At 41.6% G+C, this 26831-nt stretch overlaps 2 protein-coding genes across 7 annotated transcripts in view; one reads left to right on the forward strand and one right to left on the reverse strand.

Annotated features, from left to right (window-relative positions):
* Positions 1 to 12887, forward strand: snx11 (sorting nexin 11). Its single transcript, XM_085285266.1, has 7 exons — positions 1 to 157; positions 2118 to 2157; positions 2403 to 2489; positions 5254 to 5354; positions 6718 to 6813; positions 6915 to 7139; positions 9055 to 12887. Exons 2-7 carry the CDS (start codon positions 2134 to 2136, stop codon positions 10241 to 10243), a joined length of 1722 nt encoding a protein of 573 aa, XP_085141392.1. The 5' UTR covers positions 1 to 157; positions 2118 to 2133; the 3' UTR covers positions 10244 to 12887.
* Positions 9766 to 26831, reverse strand: part of skap1 (src kinase associated phosphoprotein 1) — a 42009-nt gene continuing 24943 nt past the window's right edge. For 4 of the 6 annotated variants that reach the window (XM_085285273.1, XM_085285269.1, XM_085285268.1 and 1 more), the window contains 5 exons: positions 26583 to 26771; positions 21587 to 21640; positions 21374 to 21483; positions 13922 to 14024; positions 12894 to 13581 (listed from right to left, as the gene is read on the reverse strand). In XM_085285273.1, coding sequence (XP_085141399.1) covers positions 13932 to 14024; positions 21374 to 21483; positions 21587 to 21640; positions 26583 to 26771 — 446 coding nt within the window. In that variant the 3' untranslated portion in view covers positions 12894 to 13581; positions 13922 to 13931. Of the gene's footprint in view, positions 9989 to 12893; positions 13582 to 13913; positions 14025 to 21373; positions 21484 to 21586; positions 21641 to 26582; positions 26772 to 26831 lie in introns of those variants that run through there. The other 2 variants (XM_085285270.1, XM_085285271.1) reach the window with 2 other exon arrangements.

Raw genomic sequence — 26831 nt, forward strand, 5'->3', positions numbered from 1 at the left:
AGCTTGTGACTTGCGAAATGGAGATAGGAGCTACCGGTGAACACAGTCCTCTGTGTTTGAAGAATTTGTTGCCAAATCGAGCAGAAATATCGACAAACGAAACCAGCAACGTCGATCACAGCCGACCGGGCGAGACCACAGCAGCCAACGTATGAAAGTAAGTACCTGCTAGCTGGAGCTAGCCCTTCAGCTGGTGTTTGTTTGTTAGCCACCTTGTTGAAAAGTACAATTAGTCAGGCCAGGAAACTAAACGAAACACGTTGTTGTTAAGTCTTCACCTCTTCCAAGTGGGTGCTCATATGTGGTTGTTTTCGATTGTTATCAAACTGGTTCAAGAAATGCCAGCTAAAGCAGAGAAAAACACATTTACGCGGTGTTTCTGGTGGAGAATAGCTGTTAAAAGTGTCTGTAACAGTAAAAGGAGATTTAAAGTGATTGTCCCTGTTGTGTTGATTGTTTTGAGACTAGCTATGTACATGTAGATCATCCTGGCTTTTTTAAATCGTTTTTTTTTCTTTTGCTGAACTCACGCATCCTGCTTGTGTGTTATTTATAGCTTATTTGCTAGTGCACTTTATAAGAGGAATCTATATTTAAGACTGGCCACAAAACCACCATTACATGGGGAAATTTTTTTAGGCCAAAAAAAATTAAGAGCATGTTCTTTGTCACATATTGTCTGATTTTTGCCTGAAAACCCCCGTGTACATATTGTTTACAATAAGGAAGCGCTGACTGGCAAATTCTGAGGTGATATCAATACTAAATTAGACCAATAACCAATTTCGTGGTGGATTTTGGTCCTGATATTCAGCTGATATTTGGATGCAGTCATAGTTTACACTTTGTGCTGAGTATCAATACCCTTTTTCAGTTGCTTTGAACTTTCACAAGACTCAATACACGTGGACACTTTTGGGTTTCGTGTAGGTGTCACTCAGACAGTGTTATGTCATTTTCAAACTAGTTTTAAGAACTGGTGGAAGAAACCAGTCAGTCAAAGTTAAATTAAAGAATTGAACTGACAGTGGTTTAACCAACTTCCAGTATTTGGTTACTGATAACAGGGAAGCTTGCAAAGCAGGAAACAGACTAAACAGCATACTTTTAGTCCTGTGAGGTGTACTATGAAGAAAATTCAACATAGCTGGGGTTTCCTTGTGTCAACAAAAACCTGAAACCCCAGTTGGCGTTAACGGGTGTCATGATGGTGATTATCAGCGTTATTGGTTAACTCGGGCTGCCTGCTTTAGGCTGTGAGCTCTCTCACGTAAACAGCAGGGTGTTATTTTTGCACAAATTGGACCGACTGAGTATGGCCTATTACAAATAAAATAAAATACAAAAGGTAACATTGGTGCTGCAAATCGGTTATGCATTCATTTCTAACATGACATCTGCACATTGACACTGCAGCTGGTTAAACTGGATCGCTTTAAGCTTAGCACCTTTAGCTCCAGCACTGCCATGTAGCCTAACAAAGAAGACGTGGAAATCACTTTAGTTTTTGATTAGATCAAAGTGAGATTAGTTGTATTAATTGAAAATTATGGGTGTACTATTATCTGCATTTCCCAGCAGTGTAAAATGCACTTGGCATCTATATTAGGAGCAAGCAGGAAAAAAAATTGATGCACTTTCTGCATCAGCAGTGGAATAGAAATGCTGCTGTAACATGTCTCCACAGCTTCCTTTGGGCTTGTTAGTAAGATGCAACTCAGCAGGTTGCATTTAAAAGGTATTCCTCGGTGGAGAATCTGTATCACTCTTGGATTGTACTGTAAATTAAAAGAATCAGTGAAAATGTGGTGCTTGCAGCTTATTTTAAACCAGTTAATGTATTCATTTCTCTGTCAGGGTAAAAAGAGAGCAAAAAAACTGTGACTTTAAGCTTGCATGTTAATCTCACTTCACACATGCTCCCCTCTGTGGAAGAGTGGCTGCGGGCTACTCATGGTAAATAGAAGTGTGAGTGTGAGAGTGACTCAGTTAGGCTGAGCTGCCCAGCTTCTCTTTCAAAGGGTGATTCATGAGCTCATGACGCCACTGGTGAAACTTTCTCAATGTTCAAAAGGTTTTGACGCAGCTGATCTGATTGTTTGCTCCTCTCTTTGCAGTGCAGCACTCGGTAGGATGATCAGTAATCACGAAGAAGATGTAAGTACCTTTTCTCTCTCTCTCTTATTTAAATGTTTTAATTTTCAACACAAGTTCTGCTTTCTACACATGTTCACACTAGCCTTTAGCTAAACTGGAGAACAGACTGATGGGTAAAAGCCTCTGTAAAAAACAAAGTTTGCAGAAGAGGCCTGTGTCGTGCCAACAGTGTGGTGGTTTCACAATAATGACACAACACACATGCAAACAGCACTGCTGACACGCTTTGTGTGTCTATCTTTCAGGAGTTTGTGGCAGTGCGGGTTCAAGATCCCCGCATTCAGAACGAAGGCTCCTGGAACTCCTATGTGGATTATAAAATATTCCTGCATGTGAGTATGAAAATGAACCAGCAGCAGAAATGTTTGGCCACAGCGTTTGTGGGTGATTAAAGATTTTCATTCAGGTTAAAGTTTTGGACCAAAAAACATAAACACCTGAAGAAATGTGTAGTTTAAACTAGGTTATATCAACTAATTAAACCAGAGTCATAATTCAAAGTGAATGTGTGTTTAAGCACTGCTGCCTCAGAGCAGGAAAATTGTTGGTTTGAATCCATTGGTCCTCATTGCCGGTAATAGGTTGTACTCATTCCCGGTAGGTGTTGGACTTCACTGGACTTAATTTTTTTCACTGATTGGGATCAAAATTGTATGGACAGGATTTCTGGGTGTAGCCAAGTCGCAGCTATGAGAATTGGCACCTCCAAGTTTGAGGTCATAGTTCTCAGCTGGTTCACAGAACCCACTACAGGTCAGGGATGAGTTGTTGCTGCAAGTGCCTCCGTTAGAGCTAGGGTTAGGAGCTCGGTCATTTGAGAAGGACTCAGAATGTAGCCGCTACTCCACCATATTGAAAGGAGCCAGCTGAGGTGGTGCACTGTCTCACTAGGATGCCTCCTGGGTGCTGGTGTCCAACAATGAAGAGGCAAACTCAACACATGCATGAGTCCTCCCAGGAGTTTTGGAGGTTTTGGCTTCACTGCATGCATGCATGCATGCCTGCGTGGATGGATGGAGTACTGCAAACTAACTGTTTGCAGTGATTACAGTGCAGATAAAATGCAAAAAATACACAGACTTGAATGTTAAATAGTCTGTGACACATAAAGACATTTCTCCCTGAAACAACACCTCAAGGATTTCCGCAAACTTTTTTAACAGATAAGAGTATAAAAGAGTCGGGGCTTTACCGCTCCTTGAATGTTTTTTTTTTAGGGGGGGAGGAGTTTCACGTTGTTATGGAGACACCAGCCGTGCAGAGGAATGCTGTTTCAGCAGCAAGGCTTCATGCCTGGGCGGATTTCCTCTCTGTGTCTGTGTGTTTGTGGGAGCTGACTCATGATATTGGCTAAAACTATGCAACCTCACATGATCTTACATGGGTTTGTTTGTTGTCGACATGTTATTGTGTTGCATAGGTGAGACAGTTTCCTCAAGAATACTTTTTTTAGGACAAAAGTTAGCACTTTTATTGCCTCTTACTTCACAGGAACTATAAACCTGTCCAACATTTAACTGCCTAAGCTCTCTCTGTGTCTAAATCTAACCAGGGGTTTTCCTGCATATAAACATTTTTGCGACCCACCAGAGAGGTTCTGACTTTCCAACAAAGGGAAATCACAAGTGCTGTGCATTTTTCTATAAATGGGATTTAATTTAAGTAGACGCTTGAAATACATTCCAAGTGGCTGAAAGTAAAAGCGAATGCACAGATCTCTGTAAATTTAAGTGGACAAAGCGCATTCTTTGTCCTAATTTCATGCATAATTCATAATTTCCCCGCTCAACTATTACTTTTAAGGTCCCAAGGGGTCTTCTGGGTGTTAACTCTGGAAAGCGTGAGGACTTTACATGTGTTAAACACGACCTTTATCTGTAGAAGGCCAATATAAAGGATACCTAATGGGGAGATGCAGGAGGCGACACATTATTGTTAGGCAGGCGGCAGAAAGCTCTAAAGTCTTTCTCTTATCATCTTTAAGAAGTTTAGATCTTTAGCAGCACTTTTGTTCACCTGTTGGTTGAAATTTAAAAATTTTAGCCCATTGATCACCCTCGGTGTTTTATATCAGAATCAGCATACTTTATTAATCCCTAAGGAAATTATGTGGGTTACAGTTGCTCCAGTACAGTAACAGTAACAGAGTCGACTATTTAACACTACAAAATGTTACAGATTTACACATTTAAGAAATAGCACAATATATAAAAAATACATAATAATATATATCAAGAATTGACAGAGGTGATTAGAATGTACCAGGTCACAGGTGTTGGTAGATTGCTTATTAATGAATGAATGAATAATACATTTTTAAGACGAACACATTATTCTTTAACTAATTTGGATTAAAGAAACGACCAAAGTTAAAATATCATTTTACCACAATACCTTGTTTTGTTTTGCTTTTTCTTTTTCCCTGAGGGTATACTTGCAGATGATATTTATCACATTTTCCATGACCTTTGTAATCCTACCTGCATCACCAAAGCGTGCTGTGGGATCAGATGTCAGGACCTTGTAGCGCTTCCGTTCTTCTTTCTCTAAACTTGTAGTTTTGACATTGTTTGCTCCTAATTCAATTTTATTTTACATCTTAAAAAGCATGAATTTGGATTCTATTTGTTATTTCTTTAAAAACCACGGACCTCGTTGTTATGTAGACATGACTAGAAAGTGTCACATGTTACTGGAACAAATCAGACATGTGATAACTTCATAAGCTCAGCAGCAGTTTCACCAGCTGCAACATGACTCACTAAAGTCACAGCATGAGTGTGATCATCAGTGGCATGAGTTTACTAAAAACCTGGCCCGTATGTAACCCAGCCACTGGCCTAAAAATATCTGACTCTTTATTATGTTTTTAGGCAGGACTAAGTGAAATATTTGGGGATTATTATTTTCTGTTTTGAAAGAATCTGCATTTCATGTAGTTTTGAATATTTCCGGCACAGAGAACAACACCTCTTTCCCCCTTCTCTTTCTATTGGCGTCAGGCTATTGTGCCTTTTGATTTTAATTATATTATGAAAAAAGCCCTCAAAATATCACCAACGTTCCCATTTTTAATACTTTTTTTTTTTTCCTCAGACCAACAGTAAAGCCTTCACAGCCAAGACATCCTGTGTGCGGCGGCGGTACAGTGAGTTTGTGTGGCTCAAGAAGAAGCTGCAGAAGAACGCCGGTTTGGTGTAAGTCAGCTGGTCCAGTTTTGTTCTGTTCTTTGGTCCTCATAGAGATTCAAGAGCTTTATTGTCAATACAGAAGTATACACAGTGTACAGTGTACCGAAATTCACCCCAAGCCTCCCACGGTGCATTTATTAGTATATAAAAGATATATCTCCAAGAGATATAAAACTAGACATTATAAAATAAATAACGTGCTAAATTTCGGTACAATAAAGGGATTAAAAAGGTATTAATTAGTAACTATACAATACTATAATGATAACTATACAATATTAACTGTACGATAAACAAAGACAGGACAGAGACAATACAAAGTGGATTGTGCAGCGGTATTGAATACCAGGTTCAAGTTATTGTCTGGATATTATAGACGAGATATGACAAAGATGGAGATGAAAGCAGGTCGCCACCCAGGGTTTATTAATCCCAAAATAACAATCAGGAAAAGACTTTTAAGCATCCTGGATTTCCAGAATGCTTAAAATAAGAATATTTGTGTTGTTTCTTTTAAAGTGCTTTACACAACAGAGTCAGTTAACCCCCACCCCCCTTCTCTATAACAAGATGTACAAACCTTATTTAGAGAAATGGACATGGAATCAACGTGGATGACTTATTTGGGACTTTAAAAAAAAAAAAAGTCTGGAGAAACAAAAAGCAACAACAATTAAACATTTTGTGTAAATGTCTGTTAGTGATCTAAGGCTGTCTTTTACAAAGATGAATTGTGTCTCATCTAGTAGAGGGATGCCTGAAACAAGACTCCATTTAGCTCTGTGAAGCATGTTCCTCCTTTCCTCTGACTGTACACTCACTGGATTTGCATGTGTTAACTGGTGATTCTGATTAGAGGGTTAGGCCTGTGATAGACTGGAGTCCTATCTGAGGTGTACCTGCCTATTTCTCTGTGATAGCCGGATACGCTTCAGCCCACGTTAGTGGTTAAACGGTTAAGAAAATAAATGGATGTACATTAGCTGCTCTGTGTGGAGCATTTAGCAGCTAAGAGCCAGATATTTACTGAAACAAAATTAAAACGGGACTGAACAGGAAACTCATCTGCTTTAACGTGATTCTACTCTGCTCATTTCCAGCTCCATGTTTTTATTGTTGGACTTTATGAGATAAGCTTTGTGTGATTCACAGATACGTCTGAAAGATCCTTTAATCTCAGGTTTCTTCAGTGATGACACACAGAACCAACCAGAAAAAAAAGTGCGACTGAGTGCTTTGGTTCACTGGGATTGCTTATAGAAACAGTGACCTCAAATATGAGGATGCACCTCTGGAGCAGTGTTTCTATGCCAGATTTAACATAATTATCTCCACAGACATGGATAATTATTATTATTTATCCTTACAGACCAGTCCCAGATCTTCCAGGGAAATCCTTCTTCTCCTTCAACAATGAGGACTTTTTGGAGAAGAGAAGAAAGGGACTTCAGATTTTCTTGGACAAGTCAGTTCTCCTTCTTCTAAAATCAGTATTTGATCGTCTAAACAAGCATTTTCTAATCTTGTTTTACCTCTGTCATTTTTTTTCTTTTTGTTTTTTTGTAGAGTGGTGCACATGACCGTCTGTCTGTCAGACAGCCAGCTCCACCTCTTTCTACAGACCCAGCTGCCAGTCGGTCACATCCAGGACTGTGTCCAAGGCCACACCCCTTACTCCGTGACAGATGCCATCCTCACGTATGCCTCGTCCAATCAGGGACTAGCTCAGGCACAGGAGGACGATTTGATCAAGGAGCCATGTTTGACCATTTCTTACGAATCAATGGAAAGGTAAGTGAAAAAGATCAGAACGGTACCTACAGAGATGATTATGCATACGGGTGTATTGCAAACAGCAACCAATGTCACAGGCTAAAAACAATGACTGCAGTACCTCTAATGCCCACTTGAGGCTCACTCCAAAAGTGAGCCAATCTAATAGACTTCCATGTTAAAACCTGAGAGTAGATATAACATGTCTATATGTTTGTCCATCATTTATATACAGTCTATGATTGTAAACAATAGACTATTTATATTCACCAACTGAGACATTTGAAGCCTCAGCATTAACATTTAGCAGCTACCATGTTGTTGTTGTTGTTGTCATCGTTGATGTTGTTGTTGTTGTTGTTTTTTAAGCCAGCAGCATCCATATTTGCACAAGAGGATTGAATTTTAAGTTTTCCTAAATAACCAATAAAAAAATCCAGAATTTCACTTACCAAAAGTCACAAACTTATTAGCTCAGTTAAACACAAAGCAGACAATATTAACAGATCACTTTAAAAATACTCCAAAAGTACTACAAATATGGTGGAGAAGGCCAGGTGAAGTCTAGAAGTTTCCAAATCGATGAGTTAAAAAAAAAAATTACCCAAAGAGGCCAAAACCTTTTTTTGTATTAGACCATTGTATTTTTTTTTCTGTAGTAAAGTTGGGCATTTTAACAATGTCTATGGGGGACTGACTCATTTGCAGCCAGCCTCAAGTGGCCATCCGGTTGTTAAGTGATGACGTGACGAATCCTACTTCCGGGTCTAAAGTAGTCTGCGTTTAATATGGCTTTTGTATTGTTAACATGTTTAATGTTTTGTATTTTCTTCTATTTGATCTCAAAAAGCTCCTAAAACAGTCAGTGATCACTGTTGACCTCCCTCGGCTTTTATTACCACTAATCATTTATTTAAGCTCAGTTTTTAAAACCCTAGGATGTAACTACAGCCCAGCCCATGCAGCAGTATATGAATGACTAACCTCGTATTGTGGATGGATTATCTCAGTTGTTCTCCTGGCTGAAGTTTGGTCCTTTTACAGCATCCTGCCATGCGATTACATTTGTTCCTGACCACCGAGAACACTCACGGTAACTTTTATCGAGTGGGAAAAAAAGTTATCTTGTTTATATTATGCTAACATAGCTGTGTCGCTAGCGGTCACGTAGCACATCATTATATACCAGCTAGCCCAACTTCAGTAACCCTACAAACGTCACTGCTGTTTAGTTTTCTGTCTTCATTTATGCTGGAAGTGATAACAGAGCTGTACGTTTTAATTTGTTTCCAAAACCCCGCAGTCAGGACATGCTATATTGTATTTAGATAGAAGCTAGCGAGCTAACTCCCTGCTAACTTCTAACTCCGTTAAATGTCATAAATTCCGTTTTCATGGATGCCTGGATGTTAAACTCAATTGTTACACCTGGTAGAGCAGAACGCTGATCATTTTATTAAAGATGAAAGACTTCAGACAGTTTTTCAACTCTCAGTAATGCCATAGTGATCGTTTGATATATGGACCTGCAGCGGAGTTTAGACCCAGACACGGCTAGTGACGTCAGACTGAACAATCTGATAACAGGAACTGCAGATTTTTAGCCCTACATGTTGCTGCTTGTTCTTAATTCGGCTGAATGTTGGCAGTTATATAGAGCCCTTTCTTCTTTATCTTGTTTAACACATTACAAAAAAAAAGATGGAAATTGTTGGGATTGGATGATTGATTTTGTGATTTATTTATTTATTGGATGATTACTTCTCCATTCTGGAGTTTTTGTGCTAAGCTGAGCTAACCAGCATAGTCTCCGTATTCTAGAGCTTTTCCTTACACCTCTCCCCTTTAGTAGCAACGTATCAACTCCTCATTAAATGTATAAAATGTTTAAACTGAACAATTTCTAAACCCTTGTTCCCGTTTTCCTCCACAGCCCGGCTCCTCATCAACCTTGCCAACAACCTAATGAGACCATCAGCCCGGAGCTCGTCTCATGTGGTGACGCTGACCCTCTAGAAGGTTTACTGGAGGTCCATGATCAGGACCATAGGAAGAAATGCTCAGTAAGGATTTCCCAGAAGAGCAACCATCTTGAGGCCGTTCTTGAAACGGTTCTTGAGGACAGCGGCCCATCAGAGGCAACATTTTATCTGGGGGACAGTCCAGAGAGTCTTAGCTCTGCTGAGCAGATCCAGCAGAGGTTACAGACTCCGGTGGAGGTGCACACGTTCACGGGGATCGGCTTTGAGGACAGTGTGATCGATGGGAAGATTGTTTTACCTCCAGGTGAAGAAGAAAAGGTGGAGCTGCAGGAGAGTAATGAGGATGCTCATGAAGGAAAAGTCAACTGTGAGCCTGAAAAATGTGATGATTCTGAGAAGATTTTAGATTTTAAGGAAAATAACTGTGATGAACACATTTTAGGAAGTGATGCCAGATCTCAGGAAGCTATGGAAAACATCTGTACCGAGAATCCCGTCATCTCTGAGGTTAATGAGGTTCATGTTCTAGAAGTCAACGCAGACGACCAAAAAGGCAACAAAGCAGGAGGTAACGAGGAAACACTGCTCGAATCAGAAATCAGTGACGAGGCCCACATGTTGAACGGTGTATCTGCGGTGGTACAGGATGGTGATGACACACAGGAAGTGGATTTTGCTGGCAACAAAGATGAAAGCGACGAGTGCGACACGGTCAGCTCCTCTCTGCCATCTTCCAACGACAGCATCGTGAAGGTCAGTGATGAGGAAAGCGTTTGTGAGGAGGCAGACGACTCGATCCAGGTTGCAAACGACTTTGTGAAGACTCCTCCTGAAGACGCCACTCGCTGGTCAGATGTGGAGGCATCCAGCAGGAACATCATGGACCTGCAGGTGAACGGATATCCTGATGAAAAACTGCACCTTTCTGCCCAGGAGGATGAGGACCTGCAATACACCCTCAGTGACCTGAGTAAATCTGCAGACCTTAACTCTGCTGTAACTGCAGGATATCTGACTGAAAATGGAGACTTTAGTATCTTAGCAACCAGCCACGCTCGTGGATTGGGTGACGGTAGATGTACCGAGGAGGAAGCCACGCTCTCACCTTCAGAGGAGACTCAGGAGGTGGAGGTGCATTAGTTAAGTCTTCCTCTAATATAGATCCACTGAATCAAACGCTCGGTTCCAAACTCTGCCCATCGTACACAGCGTCTTCATATCGTCAGGGTTACGAGACACACCTCACACTCTCAGTCATGTAGGTATAACACTTCCAAAACAGCATGAATCTAACATTAGAATTTCTCTGTTATGTACCGGATCTGATTTCCCTCCTGACTGCTTCACTTCTCCATTTGGCTTCAGTGAACAGCAGAAGGTGCTCGAGTTAAGTTTAGGTTCATACTCTGAGGCCTTTCAGTAAGGAAACAGCTGGGGCTGAATTTAGGCAAAAATATCCACCTAAATTAAAGGATAAGTTCACATTCCTTTGTGTCTGTATTGAAACTTAGTGAAATTTGTGGTTCCTGTTCATACTGACCATCAAGAGACGTTTTCCTGATTTAATTAAAGAAAAAAACAACCAAAAATGCTAACACAAGGTCGGGGTTTTTCTTGCATATGAAAAAATTAGTGCCCACTAAATTGATTTTGGCTTTCTACTAAAGCAAAATCACCAGAACTGTGACTTTTTTCTTTCTTTTTGTAAGTTAAAGCATGTTAACACAGAGTCTTTGCATTGACTTTGACTCTTGAGGCCCATTTTGAGCCTAGAAAAACCCTGGAGGGGGTTAACTTGTAAACACAACACTGCTTCCTACAGTGGACAGAGAGAGTGGAAATTCAGCACTTAAAAGATCAATGTGAAAAACCTTTATTTAAATCTCTTTGAAAAGGGGATCTCTAAATTCCCAATAAGGAGAGGAGGAATGGTGAAAGCCACTAAAATAAATAATCAGTGGACACATTTTTCTTTCACGACAGACATTGAACGAAGTGAACTTTTCTCTAAATCTAGAGTTCCTCGTCACATTTGGAGCCTCAAATGAGACCTAACTGCTCTTTAAATGTGCTTCACATGCTGTTAAATAGTTCTGTTATACCCGGCTTATATTAATTCTTCACAGCTTTCACTGTGCTGGTCACTAACGCAGGATGATACTCGGGCTGAGAACAAGCATACGCATAGTTCAGTCCCCGTACACACGTCTCTGATCATGTGTTAAACTGGTATTTATTACTGAAGGATGAGAGGGGAAAAAACACACTTAAGTCAACCTGTGAAATGCACTTCTGATCTGTAACAATGTGATTCCTGTTTTGTGTTTATACAGCTTCATGAAGTAGAAATGGATGCCTTGCACCTTTAGGGCCATGACATGGTTTTACACACACTAAGAGTTTTTACTTATAATTTATACACTCCATTCAGGCAAGATGGGCACAGGTTATTTTTAAGAATAGTTTACTCTTCCTCACACATGTGAGCTTTAACTCCAGCGGGCCTTTTTCCACAGCAGACACCTGTGAAACACGTCAACTGAGGTTCATCCAAAAAGAGGACCTGCCCTGCGTGAAATGTAGCCATGATTAACACACCTGTGTGTTTTCCTCTCTCCACAACTCAGTGTGTCTGAAATCACTCATTACTCTGTATGCACTGGATTTTATGATGGATTTTCCATCTATCTGCATGTAAAGAGTATTATTGCATGCTACACAATGCACTTAAAATACAGCAGTTTTGTATTTTTGAATTCATTTTTATTTCAATTTTCTTTCCTTTTCAGTGCAATTTGTTGATTCCCAGAGTGGGTTTGAAAATGTTCACTTCAGTTTTTATTAGTGTCAGTGTTGATTTTAGTTTACTTAAATATTAAAATATAAAGGATATCAAAATTTTTTTTTGGTTTTACAGTACAAACTTTTCCCTTTTGAGGCAGTTAGACATCCTAAATCTCAAACAACAAAAAGTTTACCAGACAAACACTGAAGTTAAAGTAATTTTCTTTTTATTTCTATTTCATTTTAATCATCATTATCAATATAATTTCAGTTAGTCTTGATTTTATTACACAGAGTTTTAGTTAAAACTAACAACCTTGGGTTAATCATAGAATATGATTAGAATATGAATATAGAATTTTATTTATATAAATTAATATTAATATTTATTTTACTTAACCTCAATTAACAAAAAAAAAGAAAGGAAAAACAAAGCAAACCTAATCTGGAAGCTAAAAATAAATTCTAGTAAAAGCTAAATAAAAATACAAAGGTACAATAACTGAGTTATCACTAAAAGAAATCCTGTAATTTATCAGTTATATCAAAATTTTTAAGCCTGTTTGATCACTGAAACGTCCAGTGTGATCGTGCCGTCGTCCTCTGGCATCGTAATGAGCGAGTTCAAACACATCCTGAATGCCTGCTGTGGAAATTCTGGTCGTCTTGCCTGTAACCTGTCTGCATCTTGGCAGCGACGTTGTTCCCACAACACTTCTGCTTCTTTTAAGCTGCATTTAAAAGGGACCGGCAGGTTCTATTTGTGAGGTTTCGCACAGAAATCAGACTTTATTTTAATAAGCTGTTTGCATCTAAGCTGTGGAGGGATTTTAACGTTTCACTGGTTTTGTTCCTGGTAATAACTACAGGGGTTTATTTTGAGTTTTGTTTAAATACGGATGTCAAAGAGTACGAGGGTAATGTGAGTGATGGTATCCATGTACATGTGCACATGATTATTTTATTTTATTTCAATAAAACCTTGTCCTCTTTACTGTCACGACATGTTATTAAACAGCTTTTTACACATGACTCAAGACATTGAAGCAAGCCTGCCACCTAGTGGCTCCAAATAAACAGTTTTAAAAATCCCCCTTTTTCTTTAGAACAGAAACAAAAGCACACAATATTTTATTTTTAGTATTTCTGAGCAGAGTTTACATTAAAATACTTTACATTACTGTTTCTTATGTCAGTTATGAGAAAATTATTTATAAACTAACAATCAACGTCCTGTTTTCAGATTTATCCAGTGGATTCATAAATGCATGCATGCAACATTCTTAATCACTCAAAAGTGCAGCTAATGGTGCTTTTAATTATTGATGTGTCTGTCATTTTATTTGAATTAACACATTCACTGTTTAGTTTGGCACTTCTCTGAATTTTCTACACAGTGGTTGAGACTTATAAAGAAAATGAGAAATCTCACATTTAGGACGATTGATCACTTATCAAAACTGATAAACAGACTAATTACTCCAGCTCTAGTGTGCACTTAGATTTTTTTTTTCTTTAAACAGGCTTTTATAAATGGCTTATAGTGTACAAGAGTAAGTACAGCTGCAGCAGGTTTAGGTGATAATATAATAATTTACATTGGTATAAAAGGGGAATAATTTTGAAATGCCAAACGCTTATCTGACAGATGTGTCAAGAGTAATTCATGGCAGGGCGTGCTGGCAGCCGCAGCGCTGTGAAGAAAAAGAAACCGTATCAGAGAAGGACGCATTAATAATTCAGTGTTCATTTTAAGCTGCACCTATCTGACTGCATTAGGGAATCATTTTCTTAAATAGGACAACTGACGCTGTAATCATGCCTCTGTTGCATATATTTATCCTCGCCCATTGCCCATTGCAGCGCTCGGATTGCTTTATGCAGTACTTCTTCCAGCCAGCAGATGCCATAAATGGCAGGTCAACGACTGCATATACCTCAGTGGCAATCTGGATGAGTACCAGGGGGACCGTTTCTGTGTATTAGGCCACAGTAATGGTCCATAATGCTGATGATAAGAGAGTACCTCGGTACCTGTTGGAGCTCAGAGGATGTAGGCAGGCTGCAGGAAGTCCTTGGGGACGATGCCCACGGTGCCGTTTAGCTCGCCGACCCACCACCCGTGAATGTTGTACTCCTGGGCCCCAAAAAAAAAGAAGAAACAGAGCGGTGAGGCTCAAAGGGCGTCTAGGAACAGGTAAACAAAGCGGGATCAGGCATAAAACCTGCACTTTGATACTGATACTGATTTGACACACCACTGAACACAAGAGGAGACATTTGAATTATTTTAACACAGAAACCCAGAGAAAAACTATCAGGTTACAAATGCTTAAAGTCAACTCTGGCGCAGGAAATCCAGGCGAGCGTGGTCCCGTCCACAAAGAGCCATGCGCAACACTCCTAATGGACACTTTTGGTGTATTAGCCTCCAGGGTTTTCATTAAAAAATGAGGCAAACGGTAAACAAGGCTATCGAGACAGCGAGTGTCTACAATAAAACAGCTTTTTTTAACCGCTCCAAAGCCATCGCCACAGCTGGCCCGTTTCCCCAGACTAATTATAACGAGGGTTCATTTCTGTACTGTGATTAAAAAAACAACACAAAAAAGACGGATTATTTCACGCGCATGTTCAGAGAAAATATAAATGCTGGTTGAAGGTGACCGATTAAATCCACTGTGCCTCAAAAAAAATCCCATAAACACCAGTTTTTTTCATTACTTATGATTACAGCTTTTATTTACAATTAGGACAGTTCAGAAGCATAATAATGGGGATTTAAAAAAAACCTGAAACAAGCTAAGAACAAACAATAAATATCGATCTGGAGGATGTATTGTGACTGAAAACCATATGAGTCTGTGCAGATAAGAAACCCCAGAAATGTTGATTTTTCATCTGCTGAACTGAAAGAAAACATCCTAGAAGAAAAACCCTAAAAATATAATGTAGACAAATTTATTTGAGGCTAAAATTTGGCTTTAAAAATTAATAAATAGAGGTTGAACATATGCTTTGGTTATCATGGAGGAAATCTACTAGAATCTCTATGAAAACAGGGATTTTTTTGTGTGTGTTTATTTGTAGCTGAAAGAATCGCAGTTAACTCTAAGCCGAATCAAATGTAAGTAAGTTAATTGATATACACTTATACAGGGAACACAGCAGTTTGCACTGCTTCCAGACCTGTACATTGAAATAATGAAGCTGCTTATTTAATCTGCTTCAAGCATTTAACGAACATGACTGAACCGCTGCATGATGATCTGATCACAGCAGCCGGGCTATGAGTAGATCTGTACTGGATCAATATTTGGAAAGCGATCGGCTTGGCAGTGGGGGCACAAGCCACCCTGCTGGAGCAGAAACCCCAGTGCCACTCATCTCTCCTCTTTTTCAGACCCGACGCGATTGTGCGGACAGTTTATCACACACGTGCAGACACATATGTAAAATAAATTGGTGGGTTTTTTCCGCTGAGTGCATGCCTCAGATTCAGGTTCTGGTTCACGCGCACTCTGTTGACATGATGAAAAGCATCGTGTAGGAGGTTTAGCCGATCATCCGGACCTGACACCTCTCTGCAGCCAGAGGAATGAGGCCTGCAGCTAATGAGCGGTGTTTGGACAGCGAGGATGGATGAACCGCTTAGACGGTAATAAACCACAAGGCTCAAGTGTTCTAACAGCACAAACAGGTACCCACAATAAGCAGATTGTCCACCCAGGCCTCATCGTTTTCCCCCTGCAAACCTCTCTGACAGCTCTGACTGGGATGCTCCAGTGTGCTTGGCTCTCTGACAAACTGACAGTTCGCTGTGTCTGAGCTCATAATGAAGGGGAAAGTTAGGGCCGAAATGGCCTTTTTATGCTCCCCATAAGACCGTGCAGGGAAAAGCCCGGTTGCGGAAAGCTGGCTCCGGTTCCCATTCGGAGAACGTGAGGAGAGGAGGAGGAGAGGGCAGACAGACGGACGGTGGGGGGAGGCATCGGAGAGAGGGAGCGAAACAGTTTTTCTCTCCCTTGGGGGCGTCGCAGCACTATTCCACCAACCGTAGTGACAGAGAGTTTTATTTATCTCCGCGGCCCATCTGTGCAGTCGGTCTCAAATTCTCCCTGAGAAAGGTCTTTTGGATTATCAGCGTCGCCATTTTAATACAACTGCTACATCACGGAGTGGGTGCCAATGGCGGTAGAAGTCTGTCAGGCGTGCAGAGTCCATCTTCCTCACACTTGAAATGGGTTCATCCAGAGTACACCTGCTGTAATAGGGACATTCCAAAAGGCTTGCAGACTAAATTATCCAAATGACAAAAACTAGGCTCCTCAATGCCCCCACTCCCCACCCTTCTGTTTGTTTTCCTCTGGTTTTTTTGGCTTTCAGGCCGTGAAACTCACAAACGGGGCACAGATAAACGTTTGGGCTCGGGACTAAAATGGAAGATGTTCCCTGTGAGGGGGAAAAATAAGGTTTCCCTGAGGGGTCTGACTTCTGGGAAACGTGTGCTGAGGTGACACGTATCCGAGGCTGTGTTTGCTGCAACCTGGGCGCAAATTGAAAGGGGAGGAGAGGTGGTGGTGGTGGTGGGGGGCAAACAGCGCCGTGTCGTGGCGGCTGCGGCACGCTGACTCGCTGACCTCCCGGTGACTCCTCCACCAAGAGGAGAGGTGGGGTGGCGGTGGGGGAGAACGGGTGTGGGCGGGGCTGGCACTGAGAGTGGGTTGCCATGACAACACCTGCAGTGTACCGGCGCAATCGTTTATTTACCACTCAGGGGGCTGGCTAATGGTGGCATTCTGATAGGCCCATCGCTCACGGCTCCCCGACCCGCAGGACAGATTGACAGCTACCCCGAGCCTTGAAGCGGGGAGAAGGTGAGTCGAGGTTGGCTGGATGTGGCGACCGAGAGAGACAGACAGAGGGCGGTGGGCGAAGGCAGGTGTCGTGTCACGCCACCATTATCCGCCTAAACAAAACACATCTTCAATATTCGTGTCAGGTAAGAAAAAAATCACCTTTTTCACGTGTAAAAATCTGCACGGATCCTGACCACATGTTTTCCTCACACACATGAAACACACACACACACACTCGTGCAATCCCAAATGCATACAAACTAGGGGGAGTGCTAATAAGCCTGACACATGAGGCATCTTTCCTCGGCCACCAGCTGACTGAGGCAGGCCTTGGGCATGATGGAGCGCAGGAAGTCTCTCATTGCCCTGCCGCTGAACCCGCCGCCTGGGTGTTACAATCTCTCCCTCCCTCCCTCCTTCCCCATTTCCAACCCCCTCCTCCACCTCCTCTTTTTCCTCTCTTCCACGTCTCTCCTGTAGCAACCTTTCCGCCTGCATCCTCTCTGTTTTTATTCCCCGCTCTCCTCCACATGCACTGCAGCTCTCTGCAGTTCTTCCATCACTGCTGACCCTAATAAAGAAACATGGACACCTCAGCCAGGCACAAGCACACCATCTGTAACCTGTTATCAGGTTAGCAAGCCCTCCTCGCCGCTCACACAGGTACACTTCACAACTGATAACACCTGAAACTTCAGGGTAGAAGGATCTTCTCTTTATTTTGATGGGGTGGGGAGGTCGAAATCTACTCGGAAACACGGATGATAACTCGGCTTAACCAGAGATGGAAATGGCTACTTGGTGTCCATTTTTTTCCAAGTGGGCTTTTAATTAAATCAGCGAATTGGCTTCAAATTGGAAACATGACAGAGCATGAGAACGTTTGAAAATATCTCAGGGACGATGAGATTTAATAAAAAGAAAACCTACTCGCTCCTTTCTAATGCACGCCTGGGATTACAGATAGCTCCTTAACTTAATAGCAATTTAAAGTGGATTTGTGTATGCCACTGAGTGTCTGTAATGATGGCTGTTTACGCCGCCCCTCATTTATAATAATTAAGCAGAATGGATTGGGGGGTGGGCTGCTCGGACGCTGTTCTGGGCTATTGGCTTGGGCTGAATAATGACCTACTGTAGTTGACCGGGGGATGACCGCTGCCTCCTGCATGACCCTAAACCCCAGACTCACCCCCTGCTACTTTGGGTGGTAAATAGGATGTCTCTGCCTGTCTATAGCGTCTTGGTGTCTATGGCCACAATAGCAGCTAGGGGTCTTTAAATGGCTGTGTGACAGCGAAAAGGAGAAAGAGAGAGGGGGGGCGGTGGACAGGGTTCACACAAAAGAATAAAGGGATCCCCTCCTCTTTGTCTCCCTGGCTTGACTTTTCCCATCTGATTATTTGACCACTTTTCCTTTTCTTCACTTGCTTTCAGTTGGTGTGGCCTGCACGCAGAGGGCCAAAAGAGAACATCAAGGCAACATGACGAAAAACTGTCCCGGCTAGCAAGGACACAACATGGAATATATAATTTAAATTGTGAATATCCGAGCTTGAGTTTTACGCGATTATACCCCTCAACAAGTACATCTATAAGGACGTAAATCAGCTTTCAGTGGTTGTAAAAGTTTTCATTAAAAAAAAGCGATTAAAAACCACCACAAGGTGTCAGTGGTGTCCACGTTCTCATTGTCTCTAACAAGCTGAACACTTTGGCCAAATGTGCAGTGACGCTTTTCTTTGGGAGCCGCACCGGATTGGCTGGCCGGCCGCCCTCTCTCTGGATTTTGGTTGGACGGGATGGAGGAAGAGAGGTGGTGGTGGCGGCGGCAGCAGCAGCAGCAGGGGCAGCACTTGCCAGAGTTTTAAGGACCCTGGATGGGTTTGTGCCATAAATCTCTTCCCACTCCATCCCGCCGTTCTCCATGAGTGCCTGTGGGAATACAGGAATGTGACAGCTGACCTGTAGAGCCCACGTCTTTTGATTGTGGATCCATAAATTAGAGGGCAAGAATGCACCTTATGGCTTTAGAGACAAAGCACTACAGGTACTACATGTGTCAGCGGGAAGTGGAACAATAAATTTAACACATTTTAAATCCTACTACAAATAATATCCCTTTGCATGACGCCGGCGAGGCGATGATGCCGTTACAGCGCTCCTGATGTGGCTGAAACATCTTTGCAATTTAAATCTAAAATTGGAGAGTGTGATACTGCAAAAAAAAAGAACTGCGCTCACCCGTATTTGTCATCACACACTAAAATGCCAGCGTAAAGCCATAATGTGCATCAGAAAAATGCAAGCTCTCAGAAATGAAATGCCAGAGCAAAAAAAAAAAAAAAATCACATGATGGATTTCAGCGTGCGTTTCTACCTCATGTTTCAGCGGGCTGAGCATCGGCGGAGGGCAGAGTTAGGCATCGCTGAAACCAGGCGGCACGGTCTGCGAGATTAATTCTGTTGAACTAATGGGATTCATATGAGTTGTGAGGTTTCTAATTTATTTACTTTGTCAGTGATACACACACACACACACACAGCAACACACAAGAGGGAGGAAAAACACAAATACAGTAAAAATGCTCCTACTTTACAGTAAGTGAGAGATCAATAATGATGGATGAGGGCCTTTTATACAATCGGCATGTTCTCCTCAGTTCACAGCCATATGACACCACGCCTGTGGCTATCCCATTCTGCACTTCAGCAGTCAATCACATCGCAGCTTTAAAAATAACAGTTTGTTAGCACCATTGATTTAGCACTTAGAGCGTGTCCTTATTACCTTGTAATTATGGTCAGTGTTGACATAACAGCACAGACAACCAGGCCTCCCACCCTCTGAGAGAATTTATGGGCCCTGGTTTTATTACGGCCATTTCGTGTGCCTGGGTCCCCCGTTAAGCGACGGGCTTGAGTTCTAGCCAAGGGCCCGTATTTCACTCATCGAGGTCAGGGTCCTTAGGAATTCCCCCCGTAAAACTGAATGCCGCTGGGGGTCTGCGTGTACATACAGAAGGCACAGGGAAGCCCTCCCCGAGGGCTCATTAAAATGAATAGGCGATTACCGGCTATAATCCAAATAATGCTATTCATGAGGTGAATGTGATGCTATTAGGACGCAGAATGGGACACGGGTGGAGTCGTGTCGTCACAGTAAACCAAACATTCGGAAGTCGTGCGGGCATCACCTTTAAATAATTTACAATGCTCGCTTGAAGTCTATTAGGAGGCAGTTAGGGCGCTCTCTCGTGGTCTGTCACCTTGTTATGACTCCAGCGTCCAGTTTGACAAAACAAGAGTAATCTCTGTCATTAAGATTGTGAGATACAACAGCAAACTCCTGCCTCCAACCTGGACTTAGTTTGCCTTTAAGGTCTTTGGCGAGGCAGTAATCTGATGCATACAGTGAAAAGTAATAACGGCGAGTGGGGCCGAGGCCATCTGAGGCGGATCTGAAGCCCAGAGCCAGGACCCCTTTGTCTCCCCGAGTACAGTGCTTTTGTCATCGCTGTGAAAAATTGATGTGGCTGTTTTGACATTTCCCCCTATCAAGCAGCACACGCAGACAGACGACCCTGGCATCTCATTAATCTGCCACTGCCAAAAGAACTGCAATTATAAGTCCATCTTCTGCGAGGGGCATTTTTCACCTGTGCTTTATCTGTTGTTATAAAGAGGAGGCTCACATTCCTTCAACACAAGCTGACACAATTCATACATCAAAATCCAAAACCCTGACCTCTTTGAAAGGATTGTTGCACTGAAACTGTTGTTAACCAAAAAAGGACAAATACTCAAAATTCACCACAATCTACTGGTGATTAAAGATGCAAGAAATCATGACACTAAATACATAATTTCCTCATCTCTAAGCTCATAATTACTTACAAAAGAAAAAAAAAAGAGTTCCTTCTTCCTGCCTCTCCTCTTCAGATAATTTAGTCTAAACACACAACATGATGATTCAATTTGAAACCAACCAATAGCAACAGTGTGGAGACAAGTCCCTGCACGCAGCAGAGTAAAAGTACCCAAATTACAAGCCATCGATTTCCAGTAGGATGTCTTTTTCCTGGTAGATACTCCGCATGTAACTACACGATGGCCATAAAACACAAGGAAATAGATTGAAGGAAAAGAGCTGAGATGCAGGATGGCTTCACCTGCAGTTTCACGTCAGACAGAAAAGGAAGAGCCTCGCATGGCTGCCTACTCAATTAACCCCTGTGATAGAGGCGCCGTAATGAACAACAGCACCATTACGCAGCACCCGAATGGCACTTCACCCTAGTGGCCCGCGAACAGACAGCACCGCTGTTGGTGCTGCACCAAGATGCTAACGGACAAATCTAGATGCTGGAGATATCAGCATGTTCAGAAAGTAAATGAGGACGAGGTGATTACTGGAGTTGATGTTGTTTAACCCTTAAATAATTGCACGTTTTACACAACTGCATCCTATCCTAAACTACTGTAATTGGTCCAGTAATTATATCTACGAGTCAAGCGTGCAATCGGGGACGGATTTCCATTAGGGACAATCGAGGGGAAAAACAAAGAGTTGTGAAAAAAGCCTAAATAAGCCCTCGGATTATTTTGTGCTGATGGCGATGCTGACCTTGCTGATGATGTAGATGAGATCTCCTCTCTCGAAGGTCAGTTCGTCTGACTCGTCGCCCTGGCAATCCCACAAACCCTGGTAGTAGTTGGAATAATCTGAGGACCAAACTGAAAGGAAGCACAGGGAACACATTTAAATAGAAGAAAGCAGGACGTAGATGCAGGGAAACTTTAGGCTGGAATAAATAAGTTACTAGACGGAGGCGGAAACCTTGTTTGCTGCTCTTCTCGTCGCTCTCATCACCTGGATTTCCAAGTTCTTCGTCTAAACAAACAAAAAAGGAAGAACAAGAGTATTTATCACAGGTGTAGAAGTAGGATTACTCATAATCACAATTACTTTGGTCAATGCTCAAATCATGATTTAATCATCAAAGAAGAAACTTGTCTTTTTAACCCTCACGTAACAAAAATATGACATTATTTTTTAGTGTATATTATACCTGTATGGCTTCCTTTACCTATGAAAGACATTTTACAAATTGAATGTAATTAATTGTGTTTTATAAGATTTTATTTTGCTGAAAGAAGTTCAGAGATTGCAGTTCCACCTACTCTTCATGTCACGTTTAGATGGGATCTAATTATCAGTAATAATCAGGTAATAGTGTCATATTAACAAAAGCTATATGTGGCTGTATTAGTCTGTATGTAACAAAGTATGTATGTGACATTTGTCTGGTTTGGATGGGATCTATTAGCTGAAACACACACTGTCCTAATATCCCTGAAAGGCTGTCCACATGCATGTCTGCACTGGCTGGTCAAACCCCAAGTACTCCAGGTTATCTCTGAATCTTGTTCTAGGCCATTAGCCGTGGAAAACATGACAGTGCAGGGGAAAGTTACACTAAAATCAAAGCTTATAATATTAAAAATCACCAGAACAGAAACTTCCATTAAAAAATTACTGTAAATAATTAATAGCAGGAGAGGTAGATTAACAGAATTACAGTAGCAAACATTTTAAATGAATAAAACATCACAACAGTGCATTAAAATACATGACTGACCCCACCTCAGCCACTTGAATTTTAACTTCAACCAAAAACTAAATAAATTAATGCAAAACTGAACCAAGTCTTTGCAGAGGCAGATGTGCTGAAAGGCAAAACCAAAGAATCCGTGTTAAACATTTTATATTGCTCATCTTGTTTTATTAATTGCTTGAAGCCAAAATTGATATTTAAATTAAAAATTCGACAAAGTGTGCAGCCCTATCCAGAACCTAAATATTTTAATATCAGTGTCTAAAAGAAATACATTTAATTTTTAATAATAATAAAAGGCATTACCTGCTGGTGGCCTGACTTTAACAACTATAGTTTATAAATAATTTATATTTGTCCCACGTGTTAACGAGAAATGAACAGCAAAGAAATTATGATAGAGCCAGACAAACAGAAAAATTAATAAACTGGATCATTTGCAAATCCCTGATGAATCTCAGCATGACACAAGCTGTTAATTCTTCTTTAACTAGGATGAACTCTGGCGTGAGGATCAGCCTATTAAACCGCAGGCGGGAAATGTTAAAGAAGAAGAGTTTTTTTTAAGCCACGCGGAGGCGGACATGTCATTGACTGCGGGGCGTGGCACCCGGTGGTCTGAGAGGTGACACGGTGATATGCCTGCCCTCTGTCTCCCACATCCATCCTCCACACAAACCAGCTGACAGCAACGCCACAACCCAGCAACACTATCCACCTTCCAGCACAGGCTGCACCTCTGCTTCCAGGAAGAGCAGGAAACACGAACCACACACACACATGCATACACATACACAAACAGACACACACCATGTGTCCAGCTTGAATGTAAAAAGTTTAGTTTATGTATACATGAGGGATGCCTTTGTCTTTCCCCGTTGCTTTCTTTCTTCAAACAGATAATCACAGCTTTCTTTAAAAAAAAATAAAATAATAAATTTAAAAAAGTACAAACTGCGGCACTTTGTTCCTACACCAAATGATCCAAAAGATAAAAAAATGAGATTTTAAATGTGCTCGCAGCGGGTCCAAACATTTGTTTGGTGCTCTTCGACTGCGAGCATCGTTCCATCGAGAGGCCACCGCTATGGGCCAACGGTTTCTATATCAAAGTGATTTAATTTTCCAGTCAATAAAATCAGTCATCAGCATCAGAGCCAATACCAGCCGCTGCTCTGCATTCTGCCTGCAACTGAGTTTTGCTGCGACAAAACTGACATCGCCTAAAAATGGATGCTGCAGTCACGGATGTCATTTTGCAAGTTTGCAAACTTCACTGCCGTCAGCACTCGAAACACATCAGAAGGAAACTATCAAATAAGACATTGTGAGACTTCCTTTGCATTCCAATTTAAGAACACGAGTGGAGGTCCCTTTTAAAACTTCATCGGTGGTACCATGTTACGACACCGGTGACAGCTGGGAGCCTGGTGGCTCAGCGGTTAGCACTAACAGGGCTTTCTCCAGGAGCGCCTTTTCTCTCCTGCCCTACAGGAGACAGTTTATCCTCTCCACCCAGGACACTCTCACAGGACGTTCTTCCTCTCTCTTCCTGGTTAAAGTCACTAAAAGGTTACTAATCTATTGTAACTATTTTAGGGTCTTTACCTTGCAATGTGAACCACCTCGAGGCAACTGTTGTGGTGATTTGGCGCTATATAAATAGAATAGAATAGAATTAAAATAATCAGCTAGCATAGCAATCATAAAACATTAAAAAAACTGAGGTTACTACTACAGCAAGCATGCGAGTATATCTAGGCAAAACTTGTCAAGTCTCTTGTCAGGTCTGCACAGACAAGTCTGAAGAGCCTACAGATCCAAAAGCTGCCTCTGAATAAACATTTTAAGAATTAGATTACAAAACTGGAGCTGAAACGTGTTCAGACCTCTTTCCTTTCTTTCCTGCTGCTAACATTAGCACCACGAAAACCGGCTGGTGGTTACATGTTGCTCAGGTTGAGTGGTTATACATCAGTTTATTCGGTCGCAGACGGCATTTTCTAAACCAAAGTGCAGCAGAACAGCGCTGGTTTTATGTCGTTTAATAACTTTCATCACACAAAAGGAGAACCATGCCTCCATCTGCTGGAGCTGCAGCCCCGGCCATATTAGAACAAATAACGTGACTAGAAATGAATAAAATTGTATATTTTTTAGAATCATCTCTGGCTTTTTTGCTTTTATTAGGCAGTAAGAGATGACAGGAAGGTGGGCAGACAGTATCGAACCCGAGCGCATCGATGAGTATGGCGCACGAGGAATGCATGCCACCAAGGTTAATTCAGTTGGATTCAGTTTTATTTATGTAGCTGCCTCAAGGTGCTTTATCTTGTAAGGTAAAGAGCCTACAATAATACTAAAGCAAGTGACCCATGAATAATCAGTACAACCCACAAGTGTTTCCATATCATAGTAATATCAGTAATAATCAGGTAATAGCATCATATTAACAAAAGCTACATCTAGCTGTATTAGTCTGTATGTAACAAAGGGTAAAACATGGATTAATCAAATATTACATTTAATATACAAGACTGGTAACAAAACTGGATCATTAAATTATTATTAAGCCATCCTTAAATGTGTTTCCTTATTATTACATTCAGGAAGGAGGTTGTGAGATTGTTTCTGTTTGTTCTGTTTGTTTGTTTTTAGTAGGACTACTTGGAGAGGATTTGAGGTGGGTCTTTGCTCAACTGAGAAATTATGAAGTTAATGATTAACTTCTAGAGTCAGTGGGAATCCAGATTTGGATGTGGTTGTAAAGAAAATGGAAATTTGGGGCCATGCCCTCACAAATGCATCCAACGTCAGAAACTAATCCAGATACAGATCTTTCTGGATGCAGGGACTTAATTCATGCCATTATGCAGAGGCAGTTTTCACCCTCCTTTTGTTTTTGCCTGCTTTTATCCCGAAATATAGATTTCAGTTTCATATTATCTGTTGATGATACCAAGCTAGGTTATTACTGTGGTTTTACCGTAATTTTTATCACTCTTAACCCTCTATCATGTTATTTCTAAGCTGTAATGTTTTGTTGTTCTGTTTTAGATAGTTGCTTTAATTTACTATTAAACAGCACTATTTTTAAATCATACACAGCTTTCACAAGTGTCACAATAATTTGTTTATTTTAAGGTCAGGGGGAAAAAAACCTAAAAGTAAACGTGTGCTATATGAAGACATTTTTTACTAATTACAAATGGAATAAATGCTTCTATTTGCAGAGATAGAAAGGTTCCTAAATGCAAACATGGCAGCTGATCAGTGAAAATTACTCCCAAATTGAATTATTGAACAGTCTGTAATCACTGTGTAAAAGCCGAGCAGAGGGAGGTGCAGCATGACTGATAAGCGAAGGGGTGAGAAAGTGAACGAAAGAGCCCGTCATTCGATATGCCATCTGTGGTCAGGGTCGGTACCTCTTCCCAGATGGCTCTGAACGCCGGCGTGACAGTTTGAAGACTGATTCCCCTCTCACCAGTGATTTTGGCAAAGGTAATGTACTCACTGAGTGAAACTGAATCTTGATGTATCTTATCTAATAGAACGAGTGATGGACGACGGCCCTGAGAAGATCGGATCACCCCCTTTTGTCCTTCTTGGGATCTTGTAGCCATGGGACTGTCTCTCACACACACACTCACACACACACACAGTCATGGGGTCTCGTCGGTCAAACTCTAATTTCTATTAAAGATGTGACATTAAGAGCTTCAGATCTATTTTAAGCTCTGCGAGATGCAGTTTTTACTTCCTTTCATCTAAATTGCTGTTGCCAGGCAATTTTAGCCAAAACTCTTGCTTAGTGGATTGAACTGTGGGCCATTTGTTGCCTGGCAACATTAGCTAATTGGACGGTCTATGACGGAGCGAAACTAGCCAGCTCTCGCTGATTTCAACAACATAACTTGTTCAGAGAGATAAGGAGGGAGCAGATTTGGAGTAGGTGTAAGTGAATCTTCCTCTTCCTGTCCTGCAGCAGCCACCCCGGTGCTGACAAGCTTATTAGTGTTGCTTGATTTAAAATGAGCGATCAGTCTGGAGGAACCTGGCAACACAAATTTCGCAGCAGGGAAAGATGGCAGATATTTCATGTTGCAAAAATCCCCCAGGGTTTGAGCGTCTGTCTGACTGAGTATCATGAGGGGTTGTGTGTGTGTGCGTCACTTCTCTGTTTATTTATCTGCGCAAGTGTGTGTCCAACCATACCTGGCAGCTCCTCGTAGATATCTTCTTCCTCGTCATCCTCCTCCTCTATCTCCTGTCCTCTGCCTACTCCTCCTCCCCGGGAGGCCAGGGTCGGCCGAGTTGGGGTTTCGTTGGCCACCCCCTCGATGTCATCGTAGGTATCCTCGTCCTCCTCCTCGTCATCGACGGGGATGAAGTTGGAGCTGAGATCTACGAGGGAAGGGGAAACAATGTGATAGAAAGTGTTAGCGTCACAGCGTGGCACAAAAG

This window comes from Mchenga conophoros, linkage group LG8 (genome assembly GCF_057382185.1).
Source record: "Mchenga conophoros isolate Kocher_MC1m ecotype Shallow Benthic linkage group LG8, M_conophoros_male_GT1.1, whole genome shotgun sequence".
NCBI lineage: Eukaryota > Metazoa > Chordata > Actinopteri > Cichliformes > Cichlidae > Mchenga > Mchenga conophoros.